Genomic DNA, 27,220 nt, shown 5'->3' with positions numbered 1-27,220 from the left:
GTCCAATGACCTGTGGGCTACACCTGATAATCAAAACCATTCCCGTACACTCTGAGGCAAGCACTGTAGGGTGGAGTTGGCACAGCAGGTCTCTGAGCTCCTCAGGAGGCCCGTCTGGTCCTTCTCCAGGGTCAGAGTCAAGCAGCTGCTCCCTGCCCAGACCCTACGGACAGATTATGGGGTAGGCAGCCTAGGGTGAGGGCCATGAAGGCTGTCCTGCTCACCTGTTCCCCTGGCATCGAGCCAGTGGGTGGGTGGCTGAGACCCCCCCCATGACAGTTACACTCACGATACATTATAAACATTTTAATTCAGAGTTCAGATTTAATCCATATTTACATTTTAGAAAATCCCATCTTTTTCATCCCTAAATGTACCATTAAAACTTCATATTAAAAATATAAATAACTTTCATACAAAGTTCATGAGTCTATAAATATGAGCCTATTTGCCTCTTGAAAAGGCATTTTCAGTAGCAGGCGCTCAGCACTTTTTTATTCATACCCTCAGGTCCTGGGCCAGCCCTGGGCGCCAAGCCCGAGCTGACCGGTCCGCTCACTCTGATGCTGTGTTCTTGCACAGAGTGAGTCCTCAGTGGTGGCTTCCAGCTCCCCGGACTGCCCTCCACTCACTGCCTGGGACCAGACAGCCGTGGATCTTTCTTCCATAGTCTTATCCGAAATGAACGGGGTTGCAACGCAGCCAGCTTTACACCAACAGTCTATCCCCGTCATCCCCATCCCGATGTCCTCCACTGAGCAGGTGCAGACTGTCCTCATCATCAGACGCATCGGCTTCCTCCTCACTTCCCAGCGGCTCCGAGGGGCGTTTCACGCCCCGCTGCTTGGAAACTGCCAGAGCGTACTGGATGTTATAGCGGTTCCAGTCGCAGCTGTGAAAGGGCAGGGGTCGCGTTAGTGAAAGCAGGAGTGACTTCTATTCCACCAGAAACGCCGGCTCACCGGCACCCACCACCCTTTCTGCAAACTTGACAATACCCAGCTGTGGTATCTCTTATCCCTGAATGAGAGGACCCTGGTGTGGTTCAGCTGGCGATGACATAGCCCCCGACCCAGCCCACCGACGCTGGCAGAACGTACAGTTTGGAAACATCGTCCAAGTGCCGCTGGATGCTCTTCTGAAGGAACTGAACTGCCGGCAGCAGCTTCCCTGCTCTGGAAAGGAAACTCCCCTCAGTGCTCAGCGGCTATGAGAGGCCCCGCGGGCCGCCCGTCACGCTGTGTGTGCTTGTAAAGGCCCCCGTTCGTGATGCATGTGCATCTGAAGGCCTCACACCACACCACACACGCGTGCAGAGGCCTCACTTCATGCTGTGCACCCCCATCAAGACCTCTATTCACGCCATGTTTGCATGCTAAGATTCCCTTTTCATCTGCAAAGATCGGCTGTGACAGGAATTGCAGACGAATGAGTAGTAAGCACATTGTACCTGGACTTCAGCTTCTGTCCATGCGCCATGAGCAATTTCTGAGTCCATATGAGGTAGAACTCCAGATGGCGAGACACTTCGAAGGATGAAGCCAAAAACTCGAGCACTTTCTCCACGTACAACTCGGGGAGGGAGGAGCTGATAACGTCAACTGTAAGAGAAGGAAACCCACGCTCACTCTGCAAAGAACTCAAACCAGGAGGAAAGCCGATTGCGGCTCATGCCCTTTCTGTACGTGCACAGAACCCGAGAGCCTGACCAGCAGCTGTGGGTGCAGGGTCCTGGCAGCTCCAGCCCCCAGCCCTGCCCCAGCCGGGCCTGGCGCTCACTCTCATCCCAGGGCACGGACTCCAGGGTCTCCTGAAGCAGCAGCTTCTCGTTGAGCCGCACGGCCATCAGGATGGCCCTGGTGAAGTCCTTCTGGCGCAGTGCCGCCCGGATCCGCCCAGGGGTGACGCTGGTGTCCAGCTCAAAGGGGTCAAAGAGCATCTGGGTGTCCAGGGAGTAGATGAGGAGCCCCTCGGTGGTGGTGGCTGCCCAACAGCGCCCTGTGAAAGGAAGCAGTCACATGGCTCCAGACAGTTCCTCTCCTGTTCCTCACTCATTTAAGGAACAGGCGCCGAACAGTGCGTGGTCCCTGATGCAGCAGCACAGGAAGGAGCACGGGGACGTCCTCCTCTGGGAGGAGCACCCGGGTCACTGGTGCCAGCCGTCCTCCCGCACCGTGTGCACGTGGCAGCGGACACAGAGGTGCTCCCCACCTGTTTACCCTGGCAGGCATGGCAAAGGCAGCAGATACATCCAACTTTGCAGGCCATGTGGTCTCTGCAGCAATGTCTCAACTCCACCACGGTGCCCAGACAAAAAGGGCAAACAGACTGGCATGGCTGGTCTGTAAACACTTAACTTGTAAAACCAGGTGGCCCAGCCCTGCCTCTCGGCTGCGGTCGGTACTGCTGGCTCACAGTGGCACTGTGCCACGTGCTGCTCTGCACCTTATGGTCCTTGTCACCACTCCACGCTGGAGAGTGTCAGCTACCAACCCACCACCACCCCGTCATGTTCTGGTCTGCACACCCAAATGGCCCAGGCCTCGGGGTACTGACACCTCCACACAGCTGTCAGAGGCGGTCTGCTGGACACTAGGTGGGGGGGCAGGGTAGAGGATGGTAGACGAGAAAGCGGCCCCCCAGGATGGTCCCAATTGGCACATGTGAAGGGTGCTCAGAGCAGGTGCCTGCCTCCCCGTCCCCAAGCCCAGCCTGTCTGAGGTCACAGCTGTCACACCACCCTCCAGAGAGGACAAAGATGACCATGCCTAACGCACGGGGGACAGCGCAGCTCAGACAGAGCTAGTCAGACACTGAGACCGACATGTCCGTGGGAGCAGAGGCATGGTGTATCATGTGGGTCCATGCCTGACCCCCACCCCTTCCAGCACCAACAACGCCCTGCTTGGCTCACCTGTGGGAGAGAAGCGGAGTGAAGTCACCCTGATTTCGGGTTTGAAATGGCGCGAGCTCATGTCACCTGGAAATCAAAGGAACCACTCAGTTACAGGGTAGCACATCCCTTATGAGGCGAGTCCCTTCACCGGCCAGGTGGCAGGCCTGTCCCTGGCCCTCCAGCCCTATTCACAGCAAGTCAGGGAGGCTTCCTGCGGCCCAGCCTCCAGCAGACACACGTGCGCAGGGAGTTTTCAGACATCAGCCAGGGCGGCAATGAGCAGGGCAGCCTGCTGTGGCAGAGCCCACAGGGACAAGGACCCTCTGCTCACCTTTCCGTACGCCTGGCAACGGAATGGCGACTCCATTCTCCTCTCCGGCATCTTGATCAATTAGCGCCAGGTTGCCAAACTCTGTCATTTTCCTTCTGTTCAAAAATTCCTAGAGGAGTAAAACCCCAGGTGTTGGGAGCCAGCAGAGTTGAGGCAAGCAACTTAGTCTTAAGGAAATAGAATTAAGTTCCTTCTAGCAGAAGTTACTCGGTGCCCTGAGGGCTTGGCCAGAAGATAAGATTAACCTGGGGCTTAGCATCTCCTGTCTTCCTGCCTCTTCCCCTTCCTGATCCTCCCCCCTAGATAGCCCAGCCTTGGAATGTTGCACCTTGGAATGTTAACATCTTTGCAACTTCCCCTTCCTGATCCTCCCCCATGGACACTGCCAAGGACCCCTCTGCTTGGGCGGCCCTGCCCCCCTTTGTCTCTGCTGTATAAATACAGCCATTTCAAAGAATAAAACTGAGGCTTGATCAGAACCTTGTCTTGCCTCCATTCTTTCGAGTTCCTTGTTTGTTTCATTCTCTTAGGTGGTTCCTGCGTGCCCCCGTTGTTGTCCCGCAGGTCGGGACACCCAGGTATCGCCGTAAGAGGTGGGGAGGGGAGCATGCCTCTCCGCCTTTGCCTGTGTGTATAACACTTAAGGAAACCAGCCCAGGACATGCACAGGACACAGGACCGAGGAGACAGCATCAAGCCAGTTTTACGGCAGAACCTCCTCCAGAGCCCAGTGCTGGTGGGTAGGAGTCCCTGCTGCCACAGGGGGCTGGGTTCTCTAACCCAACCTTCAGAGGACCCCCGAGGGCCTTTGTGAGGGGGACAGGCACAGGGAGAGGGGCTGGCTCTGCTCCCTCAGACTGCCAGGCCCATCCTGGCCACACGCCCTCACACCACAGCCCTGCCCCGCCCCACACTGGGTACTGAGCCCACAGATCTGTGCTATGGAGCCCCCGCCGCTCACTCACCTCCATGGCGTCCAGCGATAGGTTGCAAGAGATCTCAAACTTCTTCCTGAGAATCTGCTCCTTGACGTGGTATATGCACACGAACTTGGACATCCCTCCTGCCAGGACACTCTGGCCGTCCGCGGAGTAGCACAGAGTGGTGAAGGCCCTGCAACGCAGGGTACTCGGACTTAGTCACCACCCGGGACCTGCGACAGGTGGTCCTCCCACCATGTTCCCCAGCAGCCTCTGTGGCTCACAGCCTAGATACCCACATGACTCTAACCCTGCACGCACAGGACCCGAACCCTGCACACACAGGACCCGAACCCTGCACACACAGGACCCGAACCCTGCACACACTGCACACTAACCCTGCACACACAGGACCCGAACCCTGCACACACAGCACACTAACCCTGCACACACAGGACCCGAACCCTGCACACACAGCACACTAACCCTGCAGTCTACAACTCTAGTCCTGTTCCCCTCAGTGTCGGGCATGGACCGCAGCCTCCTGGGAGGCACAACTCAACACAAAAGGACCACGTGGTTCAAATCAGGGAGTGTCCTTGGGAAGCCAGAGGTAAATAGATGTCTTCAAAATTAAAAACTTCTGTGCTTCAAAGGACACCATCAAGAAAGCGAAGACAATCTCAGAATGGGAAAAATATTTGCAAATTGTACTATCTGCTAAGTCTCTCATTGTATCTTGAAGATATGAGAGACTCCGTTCTCATTGACGCCAATTAAAATGGGCAAATGCTCTGGAGACACATTTATCCAAAGCTGACGATCGAATGACCAACCCAACCGACCCATGAAAAGATGCTCAACAATGTCAGTCCTCAGAGAAATGCAAATCAGAACCACGAGTTTTGCCATCTGGTGCAGAGAAGTGAGGGCGCTGAGCTCTGGGGAACACGCCCTCAAGCTGCAGCAGCTCCCTGCCAGAACGGCTGCGATGCAGAACGGTGCACAGGACGTGCTGGTGAGGACGTGGGGAGGTCGGAACCCTCCCACTGCTGGGGGGCAAGGAAATGGTGCGGCGTCTTTGGAAAACCATCTAGCAGTTCCTCAAAGTTAGCGTCGCCCCAAGTCACCCAGCAACTCCTTCCTAGGAACAGACCTCCAAGAGCCGAGCAGGTATCCACACACCTGAGTGCTCAGGGCAGCGCTGCTCCCACGGCCGAGGTGGGGGACACTACGATCTACTGACCCACACAGAACCCCAGCACAGGCTCCGTGCCCCTCTGGGGAGTGAGGGGGAAGAGATCCCTCTGCTGAGCAGGCTCCTGAGTGCCAGGGCGCACGCCCCGGGTGAAAGACGCCCTGCCCCCAGCAAGGCACTCACTTTCCCTTGGACGAGTGCTTGGCAGTGATCTTGTCCAGCTCCTTCCTGCCGGCCTTGAGGTCGTGCCTGCCCTCGATGGAGCCCGTCTGCACGGCGTTCTCAGGGTCCCAGAAGGTGATCTGCGAGTTCAGCGTGGCCACAGCCAGCTCTGCGCCATCGGGTCGGTAGGTCACAGCCAGAGCTGAAAAGAGATGGAGAATCAGAGCCTGAGGAAGAGCCAGGCTCCAGCAGATGGGCCACACCCTCGCTGTCCTCGCTGCCAGCTCCCTGAGGGATGGGCCTGGCCGGGGCGGAGATGGGGACACACAAGCTCTCCCTGAGATGCTCCGCCCCAGGAGGAAGGCCTCAGCACCAACAGCTCACACCACATCAGCTACACGAGCAGACAGGCGCCAGTGCGAGGGGTCCAGTCTTGGCCACAGACGGGTCCAGGGAGGAGTAAGCAGGGCCAGCCTGGCTGGCGGGAGGGCACAGGGGAGTCACACACAGGCCACGGCAAAGGTGATTCTGATGAGACTAAAGGACAGACTGGAAACAGACTAACTGGAGATGGAGGCCAGTGTGGAGGCCCCATAAAGATGAGGAGGCCGGCTAGGAAGAGGCTGCACCAGAGGCAGGTGGGGGAGGGGGCAGAGAAGCCCCCAGGGACCTGGAGTTGGCTGATGAGTTCTATGCAGGCCAGACAGCAAACAGTCCAGTCTCTGCTGTGACCAATCAACTCTGCTGCCGCAGGGAAAGCAGCCCCAGATGGGACGTCCACACTCCGCTGGCTGTGCACGGGGCAACTTCGTGCACAAACATAGGTGGGGGGGCTCCAGGTGGCGGGTCCACCCAGCCTGCGGTGGGGCCCCCCGCACCTACTGCTTCCTGTGGACAAGGGTTAACCTACCGGCCAGGGCAGAGTGGCAGGAACCTGCAGCCAGGCCCCAGCTCACTCTTAGGGGGGAGCCTGATGCAAAGTGACCCGACTGGGCTGCCAACCCCGACAGCTGTGGGGCCCTTGGGAGTCCCAGGCTTACACCCAAACACACAGCTGGGACAGGCAGGACCAGCACTGAGACCAGGCCTTCCCACCCGAGCCTGGACTTCTGCCCGCTCGGCCCATGGTGTAGCTTACCATCGGAGGTCAGAGCCAGCGTCTCCGTGGTCCTCCAGCTGTCCACCATGTCCCACAGGCGCACTGTCTTATCCCAGGAGGCGCTGGCCAGGATCGACCTCATCGGGTTAAAACACAGACCGCTGATGGGCCCCTCGTGGCCAGACAGGACCTACAACAGTTCATAAAGGAGGTTTGAGATGAGCTTGGCGGACGGACCCCTGCTGGACAGGGAGCACAGGTGCTGTGGCTGCTGAGACACGGCCCTTCTCAGCGCTCAGGGCTGTAGGATGAGGAAAGCAGGGAGCAAGGCCAGAAAACTAGAGTTAACAGTGACCTCTGCCCCTCCTGCATCTGTCCCCCACCACCAGAACCTTCTGGAGCGCAGCTCCTGGGACGAGCCCTTACCTCCAGCAGCCTGCCTGTCTGCATGGACCAGATGAAGATCTCGAAGGAGTCCTGGGCCCCGGCACAAACGATTTCCCCGCTGGAGTCCACGGCCACACAGGAGAACTGGGTGGGCCTTGGGGACGTGAAGGTGCGGAAGTTCCGGTACCTGCCGCGGAGAGAGAAGCCCAGCTGACATCGCCCGCTGAGGCCCCTGCCGCCCATGCTATGGCTCCATCCCGAGCCTCAGCCCACACCACACGCTGCCTGACAATCCCAGAACCCTCAGCCTCACTCTACAGCCCAGCAGAGGAACAGCTTGCTCTGAGCCAGAGATTGAGCAGAAAGGTCACCTGTGAAGGTCAAAGGCCCGCACAGTCCCGTCCATGGAAGAGGTCACGATGACGTAGCCAGTGGCGGTGAAGGTCACGCCAGTGACGCCGCTCGAGTGCTCCGTGAAAGTGATGAAGCAGAAGCCACTGAGGGTGTTCCACACCTTCACCTGTGGGGAGTGAGCCGGCGGGTCCCGGTTTGGGCTCACTCTCTCTCTCACACACACACACACCCATGTGGACACCGTCTGCCCCGCACCTCCTCCCGTGAGGGAGGGCTGGGGGATTGTCGGGGGCCTTGTGCCATTCTGGAAGTATAGCTAGTCAGATGGTGGTTGGTAGCATCCAAGACCCATCAGCCAAGCAGCTGCAAGTGTGGAAGCCCACCCCACTGGGATCCGGGTGAGCTTGTAAATGCCTTTTCATGAGCCCAGATAGGCGAGCGGGCCTGCAAGCCCTGGGCTGAACCCCGCAGCCGGGCCTCGCCCAGTGCCTCGGTGACCCAATGTGCAGGGGGAAGGACAGGGAAGGACCCCACAGCTCCTCCACCCGGGCCATGCTCCCTCCCCGCCGACCAGCCCAATCCAAGGTAACAGCCCACCTTGCCGTCATCCCCGCCGGTCACGATGTACTGCCCGTCGGGGGAGTACGCCAGGGACACCATGCTGTTGAAGTGGCCCTGCTGCTTGAGCACGTAGGACTCGCTCTGCCACTCCCACACCAGCAACTGGCCCAGGCCTGAGGGGCACACCGGGGGCTGAGGACCTGATCACAGCACCCGCCCCATGGGCAGACGAAGGCACCCATTGCTTGTGAGATTCGGGGGGAGGAAAGGTCTGTCTAGCCCTGACTCATGCTGGCACCGAGCCTACCCCACTCTGAGGCAGGTGCCGCCATCACCCTCCACCTGTCCACCTGCGTGAGGGGACCCAGCAGACACCCCAACCTCCCGTCACCAGTGTGCAGAGGGGCCCCATACTGCAGCCCGCCAGAGAAGCCATTGTTCTGGAAGTTTCCCTGACCGCTCCGTCACCAGAGCCACCGCTGGCCCCCTCCGCTCACAGCGGGCCCCGGAAGGCGTCTCCCAGAGCCGGGAGGAGGGCCAGGGACCGAGGTGGGACCACTGGCAGGTGCCCCAAAGCGGAAACTCCTGTCTCACACCATCGAGCAGAGGACGAACCTGAGCAGCCCAAGGCGATCCAGTCCCCGGAGCTATTGATGGCGACGGACTCGACCCTCTGATCTGAGATGCTGAGCAGAAAGCAGGACTCCGTGAGCACAAGCGCCCCTTCCCCACCCTCGGTGGCCAGCTTACCACCGGAAACCAGGGCCAGCCCTCCGGCCTACACACTTCCTGCCCACTCCCTCCTTGTGCCAACAACTCAATGCAAAGCCCGGGCAGCCCCGGAGCGCGGCCCTGCCTTCAAGCCCTCGAAGGTGCGTAATGTTGTGAACTAGGGACTTTAGCTTTCTCTGTGCTCCTTAGAGCAGGACGGAAGGGGAAACGCTGAGATCCACAGGTGGAACCAAAGCCCAGGGAAGGGAGCAGCGCCTGGCCAGGACGGAGGGAAGGCCGGTGTCCTGGGAAGCCGCCCACGCGGCCACCAGGCCTGCGGCCACTCAGGGCCCGAGAGCAGGGCAGGCACAGCGTGGCCTCCCCTGTCCCGCCGCCAATGGCCCCTCAGAAAGCAGAGGCACCCACCTCAGGGAGTGGATGAGGTTGAACTCCGGGAGCTCGTGAAGGTGGAAGATTCCAGAAGCAAAACCGGTGACCAAGAGATGGATCTTCTTGTGATATGCTGCAGCTGTCAGATTGTTAAAATCTCCTTCTTTGTTGAAAAAGTACCTAAGGACGGGGGACAGCAGAGCTGGAAGGACCACCTGGGACTGGGGCCAGAGCGTCCGCTCCAGGTGGGCACCCGGGAAGCCAGCCCTCACTGTCCTGCCTCGAGTCCCCTCTCCCTTCCCATCCTCAGCTCCCCACTCCGAGCCTCCCTGTGCCTGGGACCCACGAGCCAGGATTCCCCATGACGGGCCCAGGAGGAGCGGTCTGTTCTGTGCTTCTGGGTCCTCGCCCCGTGACATCCCCGCCGGGGTCCCTTCCGAGGCCGGAGTCCACAGGAGCGCCCTGTTCTAGCACGAGGCCCCTGCTCTGTGGACGGGAGACCTACTTGGCCAGCCGGGAGTACTTCACTTTGCCCTGCTGCTCCTCGGAGGCCGGCGCGGCTTTCCCTCGGATGGTGGTCTCCCGCTCCTCCTCCTCCTCTCCCTCCTCCTCCTCCTGCTCTTTCCTCTGCAGCAGGTCTGCCTTCCAGCCCCTGGGGGCCTTCAGCCTCAGGCCCTCAGGGGGGGTGTCACACTGCCACACACACAGGGCCCCGTCCTGGCTGAGCGTGTAGAGCTGCAAGTGGGAGCACAAGGTGGGCACGGTCACCCTGACCCAGGCCCACGCCCTCCACAGGCAGCTTCACAAGAACCCTGTTTACCTGCTCCAAAAAGCCTCCCACGCACATCAGAGATGACTCCCAACGGGCAGCCAACAGCCACCATGACTCACCAACTGACCCAGGAGGACCGCAGGGGAGGGGCACCTACATCTACAGGGACGGGACCCGGGGCTCTGGGGGGCTGCAGGAACGTACGTCTAGGCTGTTGGACTCAAAGAAGCAGGCCACGATGGCGTCCTTGTGTCCGCCCAACGCGTAGTAGATGAGGTTGTCCCAGCGCTCGGCCCCAAACACCCACGTGGACATGTCTTTGCTCCCGACCGCAAAGCACCTGGAAGAGGAGACAGCTCACTCCCAGGCTCCCAGCTGAGCGCTGCCCCAAGCACAGCGGACACCCAGGGTGACGAGTGGGGACAGGCCAGGGTGCTGGCTACATCCATCTCGGCGACTCCTGGAGCCCTGGTGGACATGTCACTGTTCTTCCTCGAAAAGCAGGCCCTCACAGGGTCAGCCAGCGAAGTCCCAAGAGCCGATCACAGAGCCCATTGGGTGTTGCTTGGGGAGCCTGTCTAAGTCTCCCTGAAGCCCTCCCCCCCACCCCAAGATCCTAATTGGGGCAAACTCTGCTTATGGCAATGACAGAGAAGGCCTGGTCTCGGGGCACCCCAACCTTCTCCCATAGACCCGTCCCCCAGGAACGTGCGACTGCTGTCTCCCACCGACATGCTGCCTGGGGGCTGTGTCCCCGCTCTCCCGCCCTCAATGGAGGCCAGGGATCTATAAGGCCAGCTGGTCCGTACAAAGCAGCAGCCACCGCCAGACTTCATCTCTCCCTGAACGCAGAACGACGGGCAGCTGAGAAAAAGCCAGCCACTCTCAGGTGCCTTCTGGGATGGCGGCCATGAAAAATCAGGCCATAGCCACCTGGGCACGAAGGCGGGGAAAGGCTTGCCAACTTGCCCACCGAACATGTTCCTGAGACCTGTGCTGGCATGAACCTGGCCAATGCACTGGGTTACAGCTCCCCTCGCCTGGGGGGATCCTGCTCTCCGGTTCAGCGACCAATGCCAAGCAGTGTGGCTCTAACTCCAGCCCCACACCAGGCCCAGGAGAGGCGTTTCAGAATGGAACCCGGGCCGCCCCCGCCTCCAGGGCCGCCCCACCCAGGCTCACCGGGAATCGTCTGTCCAGTCGATGTGTGTGGTCTCATCGTAGGGCCCAAAGTAGGTTTTGTCCAGGACGAAGGCATTGAACTCTCTCTTCCTCCCGGGGGCGTGGTACATCTGAGCAATGTTGCCTTTCGTGATGACGAACTTCCTGTGGCAGAAACAGTAGTCCCGGTAGTTACCAACACTCAACACCAGCCGGACCTGAGGCCAGCTGGGGGCCCAGAAGCACAGACCGCCTGCTCTGAGGTCAGTCCCCGGTGAGGCAGACCTGGGGGCCGCCTGCCTCACTGGCTCCGGGGGACCCAGGCTGGAGGACCGGCGGGCAGTCAGGGAAGTGGCCACACCGTCGCCGTGAGCATATTCCCTCAGGCGCTCCCTCCCACCAACCCCATTGCCGAAGCCCTGGGAGGACCCGAAAGGAAGATACTGGCCCTGATGGACAGGCAGGACCTGGATGCTGGCGAGGGGGTTTCTCAGTGTGTACAGGAGACTCACAGCGGAACCAGAGCCGCCCCTTCCACGCACATCCAGGCCAGCCCAGGCGTGAGCAGCCTCGGAACCAGCCCCCTTTCCCTCGGGCCTTGAACCTGTCCCCACACGGCCTCCTCACGGTGACTTTGAAGCTGGCGGCTCCTTCACAGCCCCAGGGTCTGGAGGCGTGTGCCCACCAGCCCGGAGCAGGAGGGGCGGAGGGGCCACGTGGGCAGCCCCGCAGGAGCCTGGACCCAGCGGGATCACTGGGTTCAAGAACTGTCTAGGCTGCCAACACAAAGCACAGCACAGGCTCCCACGGGGACGCCCTGAGTGGAAAACGCCCCCCAGGTCTGCACCAGCCAGCTCCAGCCGAGCCGGAGGCCCTCACCTGCCATCAGGCGAGAAGGAGACGCTGTGCACGGAGCCCTTGAAGTGGAAGCGGTGGAGCACGGACCGGCCGACCAGGCTGACCAGCAGCGCGTTGCCCCCTGCAGGAAGGAAGGAAGGGAGTGGCCACCGTGGGACACCTGACCTACAGCCAAACTGCAGAGAGTTCTGTGGGCTTCCAGCACCTGAAGCCCAGCCCCACTTCCAGGCCAAGGACCACGCCCACCACTGCCCCCCTCCCCACACCCAGGTCCCAGCGTGCGGGCCTACACCCCAACGGGACCTGGAATCAGCTGTGTCACCCTGATGCCCACGCCTGCCCCCTCCCACAACTTGTGCCACCCGTTACCACCCTGCACCACTCAGTCAATGGCGGTTACCTTCATCAACGATGATGGCGAGTCGGCCGTCTGGGGACAGCCCCACACACTTGACATTGTACCGAGTGGTCAGGGGCAGAGTGTTGGACTTGTTGCTGGGAGACAAAAACCAGAGCCGTGAAGCTGGCCTCATGCTGTCAGACCGGGAGGCCAGGACCACAGGTCACCTGCCCCCACCACACCCTCCTGCCCCTGGGCCAGAGCTCGGCGAAAACCTTTGCTCCTCACTAAAGGGAAAGGAAGACAAATCCCTGGGAGAAGTTGGCACAGCATATTAAAAACCTACAATACGGGCTTTGGATGTGTCAAGTTTGCCTCTAGGACTGCTCCTCCAAACCCTACACATGTATAAAGTCAGAAAACTGGACACAAGAGAGATTAACAGGAGAGATGAACCAAAGACAGCGCATCCATGCATGTAAAACTATTTTTACAGAAATTGCACAAAAATGGAAAAATAACTAATGTCAAAAACAGGTAACGGCTGAGTTGGATTCCAATTTTGTTCTTTATTTTATTCCCTAATTTTTCTTCAGTGAGTGTTTGATAGTTACTCTAGAGAGCCCCCGTCAGATGTCATTTAAACAAACAGTGCCAGCAGTGACCGTGCCAGCAGCCGGCCCTGGGCATGCCCTGAGCAGGCATTGCTCTAGGCGCTGCAGCAAGGAGAAGGGCTGGACTATCGTCCTATCCTCCAGGCAGGGACACCGCGGCCTTCAGAACGGGGGAGACCCAGGCAGCCCCTGCATCAGGAGGATTGTGCTCAGGCCGCACACGTCCGGGAAGGGGTGACCGCCCGCCATGCAGGGGTCCTTCCCGTAACAAACACAGCAGCACTGTGCTGACTGGGCAGGCGTCCACGCCCTCGTGCCTTCCCCACACAATTTAGCCCAGTGACACATGGTTTGTACCTTGAAGGCAATGACCTCGATTCACGGGGTACAGCTCAAGCACTAGAATGAAGAAACTGGGACTCCTACGGCCAGTTCCCCTGCTGACCCATCCACTCATGTAATCCTGTGGCCTCCGCCTCAGGCTGCCTAATGAACAGGTGTACTATTGAGAGGAAGTTAAGGAAACACCGCTGATTTTTACATGCAAAACTATTGTATAATGACTGCTGCTGTTAACATGACTTTAGGGTTAGGAACTTAATACTTTGTTTTTTAATCTTCACCAGAGGGTATGTTTCCCACTGGTATTTAGAGAGAGTGGAAGGGAGGGAGGGGGGGAAAAAGAGAGACAGAGATGGAGACAGAGACACACTGAGCAGTTGCCTCCTACATGTGCCCCAACAGGGCTCGGGAATCGAACCTGCAACCCAGGCACATGCTCTTGACCAGGATCCGAACCCCAGACCCTTCGGTGCATGAGCCAATACTCCAACCACTGAGCAACACTGTCTGGGGCTTACGAACTCACTTTTTAAGGTCAAACACAGTGACTCTATTTCCCACAGGACTGATCACTGAATTTCCATCACACGTAAAATTTAAGTTTCCACGCCGGTAGACTGTCCCCAGCAGATTTGAAAACTGGAAAGAAAGCAAAGTTGTCTTCATACAAAGAAAACACAGAATCTCAAAGGGTTAAGTGGCAAAATTGATCAAGGTGGTGCAGAGCCCCCACAAGGACCCTGGCCACCCCGGGCTCCCTCCAGTCACCCCCTGGGACACTAACTGGGCACCTTTGCAGCCAGCCCTGAGCAAGAGAGAGAAGTGAGCCCACCCCCAAGGGGCCCGAGCTCCCACTGCGGTGGCTGAGGACACCATGAGCACTGGGGCAGCCCCCACAGACAGGAGGTATTTGCCAGGAAAAGGAGAGAACAGGGCCCACGTTTAGGAGGAAAGCTGTACCCACCCCAAGTGCACTCTGGACTCAAGGCTTCCTGAACACAGGAAGAGCCTGCCAGCATTCTATTTATTAATTCATTCATTTACTCAACCACATGTGAGAGTTCCCTGCAGTTCTCTCTGTGCAGCAGGCAGGGCCAAGGAGACCATTAGAGCACACAAGTGAAGCGCAGACAGCAAACCCCAGCGGTGGGAGAGGCAGAGGCATCTCAGGTAGGGACTCCTGGGCTGGAAGCTGGACGAAGACCAGCCAGGCAGCACTGGGAGCTATAGGCCTGCAGGGCCGAGAACCTCAGGGAGCCCCCGGGGGCCTGGTCACCCAAGGTTTTAAGCAGAGGCTTGCTGTGATCCAATTCCTACTTTTTTTAAAAAAAATATATAGATTTTATTGATTTTTTACAGAAGGAAGGGAGAGAGGTAGAGAGCTAGAAGCGTCGATGAGTGAAACATCGACCAGCTGCCTCCTGCACACTCCCTACCGGGGATGTGCCCGCAACCAACGTGCATGCCCCTGACCGGAATCGAACCTGGGACTCTTCAGTCCGCAGACCGATGCTCTACTGCTGAGCCAAACCGGCTTCGGCCAATTCCTACTGTTTAACAACCACTCCAATGACCATGGAGGCAAGAGGGGAAACAGGGAAGCCACTTGGGTTTCTGTGAGGCTCCACACAGAAGGTGGGGTGTCCCAACCAGGGAGGCAATGCCAGGAATGGAGAGGCCCCTGCATGTCGTCCGGATATGGGAGGGAGAAGGGCAGCGAAGCCCCTTGGGATCTGGGTCACAGAAGAGTGTTGGGTAAGACAAGGGTCTCAACGTCTGGGCGGTTCTTACTAAGTGCTCCTCTTGATACATGCTAACATGTGGCACAGTATTTTGCACTTGAGCTATACCAGAACCACAACGGGTTAGTTTACTAGTAGCTAATTGTAGCAACATGTGATCGACAGGCATATCAGCAACAGCTTCCCCTGCCTCCTTTCCTTGTCACAAGTAAACATGGGACCAGCGGGTCGGCACTGGGTCAGTGGTCCTGAGAGCAGCGGAGCAAGAGTGACGTGGGATGGGCTCGGCACAGGTCGTGGACGTCTGCGCCGGCACCCCTCCCCGTCAACGGGGCTCTGGTCACCGGGATTTCACCTCCGGGCCGGCCTACCCGCCCACATCGCCGCCTACGGCCCGGCCCGGCCCGCCTTCCTCCCCGGTCCAGGCCGCAGCGGCGCTCAGACCCCCGCGGCCCGACTCCCTCGGGTCTCGCCGGAGACAGCGCTGCCGGACGCCGAGTCCGCCCCGGCCTGGACCGCTGGCCGCTGTCCCCCACGCCGCAGGGCTCCAGCACCGACACCCCCGCCTCCGCTTCCCCGTGCTCACCCGGTACGCGAACTTCATCGCGGCCGCCGCACGTGTGCCGCCAGTCTCGTAGCCCCGCTCGCCGCTGGCGACAAGTTCCGGGCCGGACCGCGGCCCCGCGCCACAGCGCCCCCGGCGGCCCGGAGGTGCAGCGCCGCCCGAAGCCGAGTCCCCGCCCTAAACCCCGCCCACAGGCGGAGCCTCAGCCCTCGGGCCCCGCCCCTGCCACCCTGGAGTCGCGCGCCTGCGCAGGCCCGCCGCATTCAGGGAGGATTTGATGTTCGCGGGCTTGGAGATGGTCCCCGCTGGCCAGAGGAACCCTTCCTGCACTAAGGAAAGGGAGAAGATCTGACTCGCGCTTACTTAATAGCTTTGGATTATCAAGGGAGAACCAAAAGGAACGAGATTCTGAATAAGCTGAAAACCACACTTTTTGAAAAAAAAAAAAAAACTGAATTAGCGAACATCACAGAGGCAGTAACCTTCTCAAATGATAGGTTGGCAAATATGACTTCAAAAACTGAAACCTGTGAAACTCAATTGTCTTGGTTCTTGTGAGCTACAGGGTAATAAGTTATGAAGAAAAAAAAATCCTTAATGCTCTCCCAACGCGAATAATCTACGCTTCGAGTCAGAAACAAAGGTCAGGGAGAAAAAACAAGAAAACTTCGTACACTCAATTTTCACATCCCATAGCAAAAGAACAACATGCAAATCAGTTTCTTTTTAAAATGTGTATTTTTCAGAATTTAAAATGCTTACATTTTAAAGTCTTAATACTATGGTTTTAGTCTAACAATATATTACAGAATGTGAAAAATGACTTTCATAGTAAACTTTGAAAATGGAATTAATACCTGCAGTGTCAAAGTCACCAACTTGTCACCTTTTCCAGTCACAGAATTCCAGCAAATTTGATTAACAATGCCTTCTAGTTTTATAACTTGGTGTATAAAATGAATAAATTTAGAGAAAGGGACATTTTCATGAAAAAATCAAATTTTAAAATCATGTAGGATTTATTTTTAAATCACAGTTAACAGTGAAACATTTATGTCAGCCTAATTCTTTAATTAAAAAAAATTAACGTTTCATTTTATATACACACCTGGAGTGTTTAAATTCATTTTATAACAATCTTATTTTAAACACTAAAGAAAATTTGAATAAAAGTCTGTATTTCCTCTACTGACTCTTTATGGGATATCTATCCTCATCAACTAAGACTTACTAATGTAGGAATCCAACCCACCACAGCCTGTGCTGACAATGGAACTGTAGGTAGAAGTCATTTTCAGATTAAATACATCTATTTTCACATTAGAAACAGAAGAGTTATAATCTTTCCAATCATAGGAGACCCTATGAAATTCACTAAAATTATAACTTACTTTCTGTCTCTTTGCTAATATTTACATTTCCACACATATTTGCAAAGTAGCTGCATATTGTTTTTTTTAAGATGCATATTCTAAATCTGGCTTCATAATTATTTAACAGCTGCTACATCTTTATCAACTAAACCAGCTTGTCTCAAACCCATAAGCCTTATTTTATTTTAAACACCACAAAAATCCAAGTACAGCCTTTCAGTTAAAAAAAATAAAAAAAAAAAAAAGATAAAGTTTTAGGTGACATTCTTCTTTTGTGTAAAAAACAAAAATAAAATTTAATAAACAGAGGCATTCATGTAACTTATACTGCAAAAGATCTTTTGGTTAGGGTAAAAAAAAAAACAACACCTGAGATAAATTTGATTTCCTTAAATTTTCAGTAAGAAACCTTCATAAACGTTTGGATTTCCCCATTTTCCCTTCATTGCCCCCTCTCTACAATTAGAGAATGTCATCCTGGGATTAGAGCCCGGACACAAAGAGAGATAAGGTTATCATTAAATCACATTGCCTCTTCCAGAAGGAAGGGGGAAATTTACACACGGATTTGTCCCCTGGGCTCCAAGGCTGACCATGAGGATTAGAGCTTTTCTGGCCAAATCAAATCTCAAAAGATCTCTTCATTCACAGCGCCTTTGTAGGGCAGTCATCAATTTTTACAATAAAACAAATGTATTTTAGAAACCCTGAACCATCATTAGATGCTGAAGTTCTAATTTGCCTAAATAGGTGACTAAGTTTATTTGTTTTAAATGGCTCATAAGGAAAATAAATTTCTGGAAAGTTTAATTAAACATAGTTATCTTCTTCACACACTTCTCTCAATTTCCATAAATGAAAAAGACATGGGGGAGAAATGACACCACCTTTATTTGTTGAGTCAGTTATAGACAACCTACAGGACAGTGGCGACGGCTCTGTTGTATATGTAACGATCTGATCTTTTACCCCTGTGCCACCAGCCTCTCTCAAGCAGGTGACAAGCCCGGCTAGTAGCAGCTGCAGGAGGCTCTTATTTCTGTAAGGCTTACACATTTGAGGTTATTCACATGAAGCCCCACCCTCACTTGCATTAATTTGTTCAAGTTATAATTTCAATCACACTTTCTTAGTGAATTAAGAGTTCTCTATTCCATATGTACAAAAATACATTGCTTTGGAGAGCTGGAAAAGGTTTAATACATACAACACTTATTTACAAGCTGTGACTTTCACACCAATAAAAACAAACACGCATTTATTCTGTCCTTGATTTTTGGTGCAACTTATACATAAACATTACATCAGTTAATTTGTACTTTTAAAAATAATAAATCAACCATATGTACAATTAAATTTACAACTGAAAGCAAATTAATCCATTGGTATGATAGAACTGCAATTTAGTGGACCAGCAGAGAACATGCCAAGACTTTCGTCCCTCCTACAGCCAGACTAGAAATGCACTGAGAGGACCCCCTAATCTTCACTTAATGAACCTCTAAATTTCTAAGATTTAAGGTGCAAAAGAAAAATATTGATTTTACAGTTACAATTAGATGTAAAGACTTTTAAGTTTCAAGGTGAGAGGAAACACAACATAGTAACCCTCACATATGACAATTAAAATAAATATATTTTTAATTTCAAGTGCATATAATATTCAATCAACATTATGAGGGAAAGAAAGTCCCAGAAACATTTATTCCTAAACTGCTTCAACACTGAACTGTTCCTTAGGCCCTGCTCTATCTTAAAGTACCTTTAAAATGGCTCCAGTGATGGGTGCTCCAGGTCCGCCCAGTTTGATATCCCAAGGCACAGAAGGGGTTGTTCCCTCCCCACCCCACCCGTTAGCCCACCCACCTGCCCTAAAAGGGTATTTTTCTAGAAAAGCACAACTAGATGAGCTGAGGTAAAGAACTGTGTTACTCCTTAGGAGACTGACAAATCCACCTGGTCCAGAAATTGGGCGGCCGTGTGACCAGAAAGGCACACACGTGTTACTGGTAAGACTGCAAGGCCTGCTGTGTGCCTCCCTGGAGGACGCACAGACTCCATAAAGAACCAGAGGAAGAGAAAAAAAAAAAGAACCAGAAGGTTGTGTGGGGGAAAGACCCCTATGCAGAACGTTCATGAGCAGGGAGTGAGGGATAAGAAAGTGGGCTCTGGGCCAGCACTGGGGGACACCAGCACAGGGACCGGGAGATGAGAAAGGAACAATATTACACCACTGACAACACAAACTTAATGCTGGGCTCAGCTGATGGGCTGCACACAGAGACGCTCTGATGCTTCCATGGCCAGGCAGAGTCCCCAGATCTGGTTAGAGCTAGAATGACAATGGAGAACAATGGATAGGATCCCTTGGAGTGCATTCACGCTGGGTCTGGGCGCGGTAACTGGAGGAGTGGTCATGTGACACTGACTTCCAGAACGTGGTCATCTTTGCTGGGGATGACCAGGATCTGCATGCCTGTACTGGAGTTGAAGACCTGACCGGGCGGCAGCGCCTGCAGCCGGGGCATAGGCAAGCCTTTATGCTCACTGCTGGCAGTCGAATGCACACTGCCCCTGCTCTTGATGCTGCTGCTGTCCAGCTGGTCATCCACGTGCTTGTCCACCGACAGGCTGTCGTTTTCTATCCAGCTGTCTGCAAAACACACAGGAAGTGAGATGCAGGCCACATGGCCGCAGACCCTTTACCCACCACGGGGAGTAGCAAGCCTCCCAAGACAACCTTCAGTGCAGCAGCACGTTAACTCAGGCAACCCCGTACAGGAACCTAACACACGAGTCCTCAAAGGACAAGCTCCAAGGCAGCTGCCTCAGGCTTGTCCACCTGAGCAGGTGTGGGTTTTAGGTTCCACTGGCCCAGAGAACATGCTGTGATCAGCAGGCCTGCTCCCGCACCAGCGTCCTTACCAGCGTCCAGTTGCGAGGAGTGCGCAGAGTGATGTGGGAGGTACTTATAGAGCCTGACGTCGGGAAGGGGCAGGTAACCCGCAAACAGGGGCATCACCTCCATGTGGACTCTGTGTGTTGCCTGAGCGACCACAGGCATGGAGATGACGCCAGAACTTTTCCCACATACTGCCCAGTTGCTACTGTTGTCGACCACTGAAACAGAGAGGGAAACACTGTCTTACCCCAGAAAAGGGATGCATATTCATACAAAACAAAAGCATCAACAGTCTCACACTCAGCATAAAATCCCAAACGGGGGCACACCTCTGTCTCCATGTCTTGTGACTGCACGTTCCAAACAGACACACACAGTGGAGTAACCAGGACACATGGTGATGCCCAGGGAAATCACTCTTCTCATCAATAAACGAACAGGGACTCAATTCTGATGGAAATCACCGCACAGCCTGTGTGATACTTCGGGAGCATGGCTGCCTGGCTGCTAAGTGAAGAATGGGGACAGGACCAAGGGGGCATCTTCTAACAGGTGGCATCAGAGCAGAGAGGCTAAATCCCAGCTGCCGCTCAGAGTCTAACACATGGTAGGTGTTATTATTAATACTAATAACACAGCTGTGTATAATCCAGAGCAAGTCAAACACCTCACTGAGCCTCACTAAAGTCTGTAGGACAGCATCGTTGTCCTCAGGAAGCAGATGGCCCTGTAAAGAAGTCCGAGCATCTGGGTCACAGGGAATCAAGCAGGAACCTAGGAGTGTGTGAGCAGCAAAGAAGGCGTTGCAGAGGAGGGCTTCCTGCAGATGGGGAAACCTCTGAAGATGAGTGGTGCCAAGGACATGCAGAGTGGTGCCAAGGACATACAGCATCCGGAGGGAACATGGAGCAGCATTTCCCAGAGTTGGTCCTCAGGGCAGGTGAAAGCCATTTTCACATTCCTGTCCTAACGCTGTGAAATGACTATTGATGCACAAGAAGCTGCAAACAGAGAGGCCTGTGTGCCCACCGCCTGCCTCCCCCGCCTCGCTGTCTCCTGTGATGTAGCACCCGGGCATCTGCACAGTGCAGGGCGCCAGACTGCCGAGCTCGCCTCAACTTCGCCAGCTGTGGCTACTCAGTTTTGGGTTTTGCAGACATTTTCTTTCAATTGAATGACATGGGCCTGTCACTTTAAAGAAGTGACCAATGATACAAGTCTCATAAAAAATTAGAATTTTGGAAAACTTGCACTTGCCATGGTGAGCTTGACAATGTCCCTATAATCAGACCATCCTGATGAGCTCAGTGTGAGCTTGAAACAATGTGGATCTGTGAGGGTGAATGAAAGGTGCTAACATTGAGATCTACATAACCAGGAACCACGGTGCCCAAATGACCAGTGCACGGTGTTAAAAAGCGATGCCTTTCAACACGCAAGACAGATAAAAGGATTTCATGAAATCCAGTACAAAAGGATCATTTGTGTGAACTCAGACTTCACATAGTACCTAGCCTATAAAAACAGCCACTTGTCAAGTTTTGGTGTAGTAGCAAAGAATCACAGCAGAAAGGAAAGGCAGCTCCAACTGCTACCATGTGCTCAGCTCTGAGCCCAACAACTGCTGGCTAACACCTGTTAGAGAAGACTCCATAACAACCAAGTTCAATTTCCTGCAAGCGTAGGACCACTCTATAAAACACTCAATTCCAGACGGTTCTTTTTGGACAAGGAACACTGCGCTCTGTGAGAGAGAGGACACACTGGAGCAGCACAAGTTAGGAAGGGAGAAGCCTCTGAACCTACCTTCGTACATCAGCTTGGTGGAAAAGTACTCCTCGGATTCTGTCAGTGCTTCATCCCTGTCCACTTCCAGGAGGTCCGAGAGGCGCGTGATGGACACCTCCAGGGCGCAGAGCGAGCCTGTCCTACAGAGCTCCGTCCCCGCGGGCGGCAGAATCTCAGCTTTCACGGTGTATAAGGTCTGGCGAGAGGGGAGAAAAGGACAAGATGTGTAACGCTGAAGACAAACCTGAAGAAACACTGTGAGGCAGACAAGGTGCTGCCCCAGGCTCGGAGGAGGATGGAGGAGACGCCTGCCCAGCACTGTGCCACCTGCCGGCAGAGCCGCTGCGCTTGCCCTGAACGACTCGATGCCCTTGGGAGGCTTGCTTCACCGCATGCTGACCGCGCTCGAGCACGCACACAGCACAGTGCAGTGGCTCTGAGCCGTCACCCACACTCCAGATTATCAACATGGCGTTCGTTTGCTTCCTCATCTATCTGCCTACACTGGTGTTTTTTGTGGTTTTTAAAGTGAACATATCAAGATTTTATTGTCATAAAAAAAAATGAAGCTTAGAACTGGATCACTTGACCTTTTATCTCTTCCCAGTTCAGAATGCTTGCATCTCCTAATAGCCAGCATTCTCTTAGATCTGCAGTTGGGCACAGCACATTCAAGCCTCGGCACAATCTTCTTTGTAGTTTTAGCCTTTTCCCCCTGAAAAATCAGCTTAGTTCCTGTCATAACACCACTTCCCCTGCGCCCTCCAGAGAATCGGTGTCCCCTTGCACTGTTTCTTTGGTGGGGTTGATGCTTGCCACACTTACACAACGTCCTGTGGGTTTTAGGAATGCTCACCATGTTTGCAAGAGCACTATCAGCAGGGAAAAGCTCGCCTGGGGTATTTTTAGCAAATTTCAGACAATTTGTTGTTTTTACCTGTGTATGCTTCAGTGTGTTATACTAAACACATGGGCATTTTCTTACCAAAACATAATGCCATTATAACAACTAGCAAATTTAACATTAATTCCTTAGAATTACCGGATATCAAGTTCATAACTAGCTTTCTCCGAAATGCTTCCTTCTCCGTGACATGTTTATCTGATATTCATACCTATTCACCCTCACCCAACATTTGCTTGCCACTAGGACAAAGACCCGAAGCCTGCAGGGGACAGTGCCCACCTACTGCACGCTGCAGCTGCACTTAGGAAGGTGAGCTCCTTCTTTCAGGACACCATTGAGTGTAGCTCAGCTGCTCCGTGTTGGCCCAGTGGGGCCCAAACTAACACTGACCCGTCATGCAAGCCACACCCTAGACCAGCGGTCACCAACCTTTTGGACTCACGGACTACCAGTGATCCGCAGACCACTGGTTGGTGACTGCTGCCCTAGATAACAGCCCAGAGAGTCAAAAGCAAATGCATATCCTGATACTTTCTCCAGTACCTGAGATCAACAGTCTCCCCTGCCTCCAGCGCCTTACCCTATGAGCCCCTTAGTAAGAGCTCTAGGGTTGGAATTGACAAATCCAGTCTTAGTCCAAGAACCTCAAAGCACTCCACTCACAGACCCCAGTAAAGACATGACTGAGCCCCAGGCCCTGCTCCGTGTGCACTCTGCCCTAACCTCCTGGTGTGGCCCCTCCAGGCGTGTAGGGGACCTCCTCCAGGACCTGTGACTAATAAACTCTATTTCAGTTCCCCTCGCGGCCTATTGCTGAACCACAGCCCACCATCCAGCTACCTGTGCTCCACTTACTAAGTGTTAATTTAATGAGGTCATAACAGATATGTAAAGTAATTAGAGTATAGCTCGATTTAAAGTGTTCTGTTGTTGTTATAAAATGTTCCAAGAAGATTTCACATTTTTCTGGGAGCTAATAAGGCTGCACAGTAATCCTGATGGGCCTCGATGAGCTATTTGTTTCCCTATCAAACACCCAATCATGGCTGCTTGGGGACAGGACAGACTTGTACCCATTGGAAGAGGGTTGCGCTGGAAGTTTATGCAACTCTTTAACTGAACGTAAAAGATGCCTGCACTTGCAGGTACAAATGCACACAAGCCCTTGGACGGGCAAGGAGACACACGTCTGTGGACTGGGGAAAACAGCAGTGGCAGGAGATGGAGGGACGCTGTGCAGGGAAGGATGGCACCACGGCAGAGCTGCCTGAGAAATCTGCTCACAGTCGGACTGTCTGAGTGCAGCCGAGGTGGGATGTGACTTGTGTTCAGAGCTTGGAAGGAAGCACAACTACAGACCGATGAAGGTGCTTGTGCTCCCAAGTGTGTGTCCCTGAGCATCACTTTTGGCTGCATGTGAAATGCAGGACAGCAGCCGAGGGGAAGCAAAGGACATAATCTAACAGTGCAGTGCCTCCCAAACCTGACAGCAACTGCTGAGGCTTTAGGGACAGTGTGAGAAATATTTAGAACTATTTATTTATGGCCAACTGATTTTCAACAAGAGTGTCAAGACCATGCAATGGGGAAAGAATAGTTTCCAACAAATGGTATTGGGACCCCTGCCTATCACCAAATACAAAGGCTCACTCAAAACAGATCACAGACCGACATGTAAGAGCTAAAACTATAAAACTCTTAGAAGAAAACATGAAGGAAATATTTTTTACCTTGGAATAAACAATGATTTCTGAGATTCTAGACCAAAAGTACAAAAAATAAGAGATTAGTAAATTAGAATTCATAAAAAGTAAAGATTTGTGTTTCAAAGAACACCATCAAGAAAGTGAAAATACAACCCACAAAATGAGAGAAAATACTTGCAAATCATATCTGATAAGGGACTGATATCTAAACTACATAAAGAACACTTATAACTCAGCAATAAAAAGACAACCTTATAAAAAGTGGGCAAAGGACTTGAGTAGACATTTCTCCAAAGAAGATATATAAATGGCCAATAAGCACATGAAAGATGCTCAACATCACTAGCCATCAGGGAAATGCAAATCAAAACCACGAGATACCACTTCACACCCACTGGGATGGTTCTAATAAAAATAACGACAAAAACAAGTGTTGGTGAGGAGGTGGAGATTGCAACCCTCGTATGTTGCCAGTGGGAATGTAAAGTGATGTCTCTTTGATAACTGAAAAATCAAATGTGGTCTATCCACACCAGAATATTATTCAGCCATAAAAAGGAATGAAGTTCTGATCCTGCTACAAAATGAATAAACCTCGGGAACACCATTCCAAGTGAAGAAAACTAGGCACAAAAAGACCATGCACACAAAAATCATACACAATATGATCCCATTTACTCATAGACAGCGTGGCCTGTAGGTCGTGACTGCCAGGAAGAGGATGGAATGGGGAGTGACTGTTAATGAGGCACATGGCTTCTTTTTGAACGAGGAAAGCATTCCACAACAAGACTATGGTAATGGCTGCCCACTGTCAACATACCACGATCATTAAACTGTACCCTTTAAATGAGTGAACTTCATGGCTTATCAATCATATCTCCATAAAGCCTTTAAAAAAAAGGTGGTATCTATATATCTGGTCCTCAGTTGTGAAAAGAACAATCTACCAGATTGTTTCTCTGGCCTTTTACTCAGCCTGTACAGTTCTAAAGGAAAAATTTTTTTTTTTTTTAATAAGTTTTTATTGTTCATATTATTACAAATGTTCCTTTTCCCCCCCCCCCCACCATTGCTCTCCTCCACCAGGTTCCCACCCTACCCTCTGCCCTTTCCCCTCTCCCCATTGTCCTCATCCATAGGTGCACAGTTTATGTTCAGTCTCTTCCCACGCCCCCCTCTCCCCTTTTCCCCAAGAATCGTCAGTTCACTCCCCTTCCATACCTCTGATTCTATTATATTCAACAGTTAATATTGTTCATCAGATTTTTTTTTAATTTCCTTGGTTTTTAGATTCACTTGTTGATAGTTACGTATTTGTTGTTCATAATTTTTATCTTTGTTTACCTTCTCTTCTGAAAGAACCCCCTTCAGCAATTCATATAATTCTGGTTTGGCGGTGATGAACTCCATTAGCTTTTTTTTATTAGTGAAGCTCTTTATCTGGCCTTCGATTCTGAGTGATAGCTTTGCTGGGTAGATTATTTTTGGCTGTAGGTTCTCGCTATTCATCACCTTGAATATTTCTTGCCATTCCCTTCTGGCCTGCATGGTTTCTGTTGAGAAGTCAGCTGACAATCGTATAGGTGCTCCTTTATAGGTTACTACCTTCTTTGCTCTTGCTTCTTTTAATATTCTCTCTTTGTCTTTTGCTCTTGGAATTTTAATAATGATGTGTCTCGGTGTGGTCCTCTTTGGATTCCTTTTGTTTGGAGTTCTGTGCACTTCCTGGACTTGTAAGTCTAATTCTTTCACCAGATGGGGGAAGTTTTCTATCACTATTTCTTTCAGTATGTTTTCGATATCTTGCTCTCTCTCATCTTCTGGGACCCCCATAATTCTGATGTTGGTTCGCTTGAAGTTGTCCCAGAGGTTTCTTACATTATCTTCAATTTTCTGGATTCTCTTGCCTTCTAGCTTCTGTGGAGGAGTGTCTTCTGGCTCTTTATGTTCCAAATCTTTGACTTGAATCTTGCGATCTTCCCTTCTGTTTTTAGGACTCTGTAAAATATTTTTTATTTCAGACAATGTATTCTTTATTTCTTGTTGATCCCTTATCATTTCTTGTTGACTCCTTATTAATTCTAGTTGATCTCTTTTCATATCCTCATAGGCCTTATCCATCTTTTCTAGGAAATTCTTGAAAAACCTTGTAAGCGTAGATTTGAACTCTATATCCAGACGCTTTTTGTCCTCCATTTCTTTCATTTGTGATCTATTTTGTTGTCTCATTTCGCAGTTACAGATGGGACGGGGTTTCAGGGTGGAGCCTGCAGCTTTGGCTTCTGTCAGCCCCGCCCTATGCGGGTCCTTCAGTGCTCGCTGCCGGCGCCTCTGAGAGAAAGGTGCCCTCGATTTTCGCCTGCTGCCAAACAGTCTGTGCTCTCCCCCAATGAGCCCGGAACTGGGGTTCAGTTCAGTTGGAAGTGGAGTTGGAGGTGGCGTTCAGAGCAGTCTGGAGCCCCAGTCTCCTTCCCGTCAGGGCAATCCCGTGGCACAGCCGACCGTAAAGGAAAAATTTTCTATATTCGTCATTTGAAGAGGAAGCAAAAAAGATTAAGGTACCAGTGAAAACTGCTAACCAGCCGAAATCGGTTTGGCTCAGAGTCCGGTCTGCGGACTGAAAGGTCCCAGGTTCGATTCCGGTCAGGGGCATGTACATTGGTTGTGGGCACATCCCCGGTGGGGGATGTGCAGGAGGCAGCTGGTCGATGTTTCTCTCTCATCGACGTTTCTAGCTCTCTATCTCTCCCTTCCTCTCTGTAAAAAATCAATAAAATATATTTTTTTAAAAAAGAAAGAAAACTGCTAACCAGTTAATAATCATATGTATAAGCAAACCAGATGTAATTTCTGCAGACCCTCTACTATGTAAATGACTTAATGTTCAGCTGCTATTAATACATCAAAAAGGCACCTGTTAGTACTACAAAAAGATAACTATGCTAATGATCATGTTTTACACAATAGCTAATATCGAAAGTTAAATAAGGCAGAGGGTCCAAACAAATAGTCTTTTGGTTGAAAGGAGATATTGAAAAGATTGCTAATCAAGCCAAGACCGGTTTGGCTCAGTGGATAGAGTGTCAGCCTGCAGACTGAAAGGTCCGGGTTTGATTCCGGTCAAGGGCATGTACATTG

The 27,220-nt window shown here is 52.6% G+C and overlaps 2 protein-coding genes across 11 annotated transcripts in view; both read right to left on the bottom strand.

Annotated features, from left to right (window-relative positions):
* Positions 1-291: 291 nt before the first annotated feature.
* On the bottom strand, positions 292-15,541 carry PWP2 (PWP2 small subunit processome component). Of its 4 annotated transcripts, XM_036443719.2 has the most exons (21): positions 15,425-15,540; positions 13,623-13,735; positions 12,201-12,295; positions 11,822-11,921; positions 10,964-11,107; positions 9,986-10,121; positions 9,515-9,744; positions 9,046-9,189; positions 8,524-8,594; positions 7,945-8,081; positions 7,365-7,513; positions 7,033-7,180; positions 6,646-6,796; positions 5,529-5,709; positions 4,193-4,340; positions 3,228-3,336; positions 2,915-2,980; positions 1,780-1,998; positions 1,451-1,601; positions 1,101-1,175; positions 292-892 (listed from the first exon to the last, which is right to left on the bottom strand). In XM_036443719.2, the coding sequence occupies exons 1-21, from the start codon at positions 15,440-15,442 to the stop codon at positions 709-711; spliced, it is 2,769 nt and encodes a 922-aa protein (XP_036299612.1). In that variant the 5' UTR covers positions 15,443-15,540; the 3' UTR covers positions 292-708. The 4 variants fall into 4 exon arrangements, with proteins under 4 accessions (XP_036299612.1, XP_036299614.1, XP_036299613.1 ...); XM_036443721.2 differs by lacking the exon at positions 1,101-1,175 and having other exon boundaries at positions 15,425-15,541; XM_036443720.2 differs by lacking the exon at positions 2,915-2,980 and having other exon boundaries at positions 15,425-15,541.
* Positions 15,542-17,225: 1,684 nt separating this feature from the next.
* TRAPPC10 (trafficking protein particle complex subunit 10) overlaps positions 17,226-27,220 on the bottom strand; it is a 70,067-nt gene continuing 60,072 nt past the window's right edge. For 5 of the 7 annotated variants that reach the window (XM_036443712.2, XM_036443715.2, XM_036443714.2 and 2 more), the window contains 3 exons: positions 21,485-21,662; positions 19,702-19,896; positions 17,226-19,429 (listed from right to left, as the gene is read on the bottom strand). In XM_036443712.2, coding sequence (XP_036299605.1) covers positions 19,191-19,429; positions 19,702-19,896; positions 21,485-21,662 — 612 coding nt within the window. In that variant the 3' untranslated portion in view covers positions 17,226-19,190. Of the gene's footprint in view, positions 19,430-19,701; positions 19,897-19,917; positions 20,406-21,484; positions 21,663-27,220 lie in introns of those variants that run through there. The other 2 variants (XM_036443713.2, XM_036443716.2) reach the window with 2 other exon arrangements.

This window comes from Pipistrellus kuhlii, unplaced genomic scaffold (assembly GCF_014108245.1).
Source record: "Pipistrellus kuhlii isolate mPipKuh1 unplaced genomic scaffold, mPipKuh1.p scaffold_m20_p_2, whole genome shotgun sequence".
NCBI classification, from domain to species: Eukaryota; Metazoa; Chordata; class Mammalia; order Chiroptera; family Vespertilionidae; genus Pipistrellus; species Pipistrellus kuhlii.
This window is presented reverse-complemented; position numbering and strand designations above follow the sequence as displayed.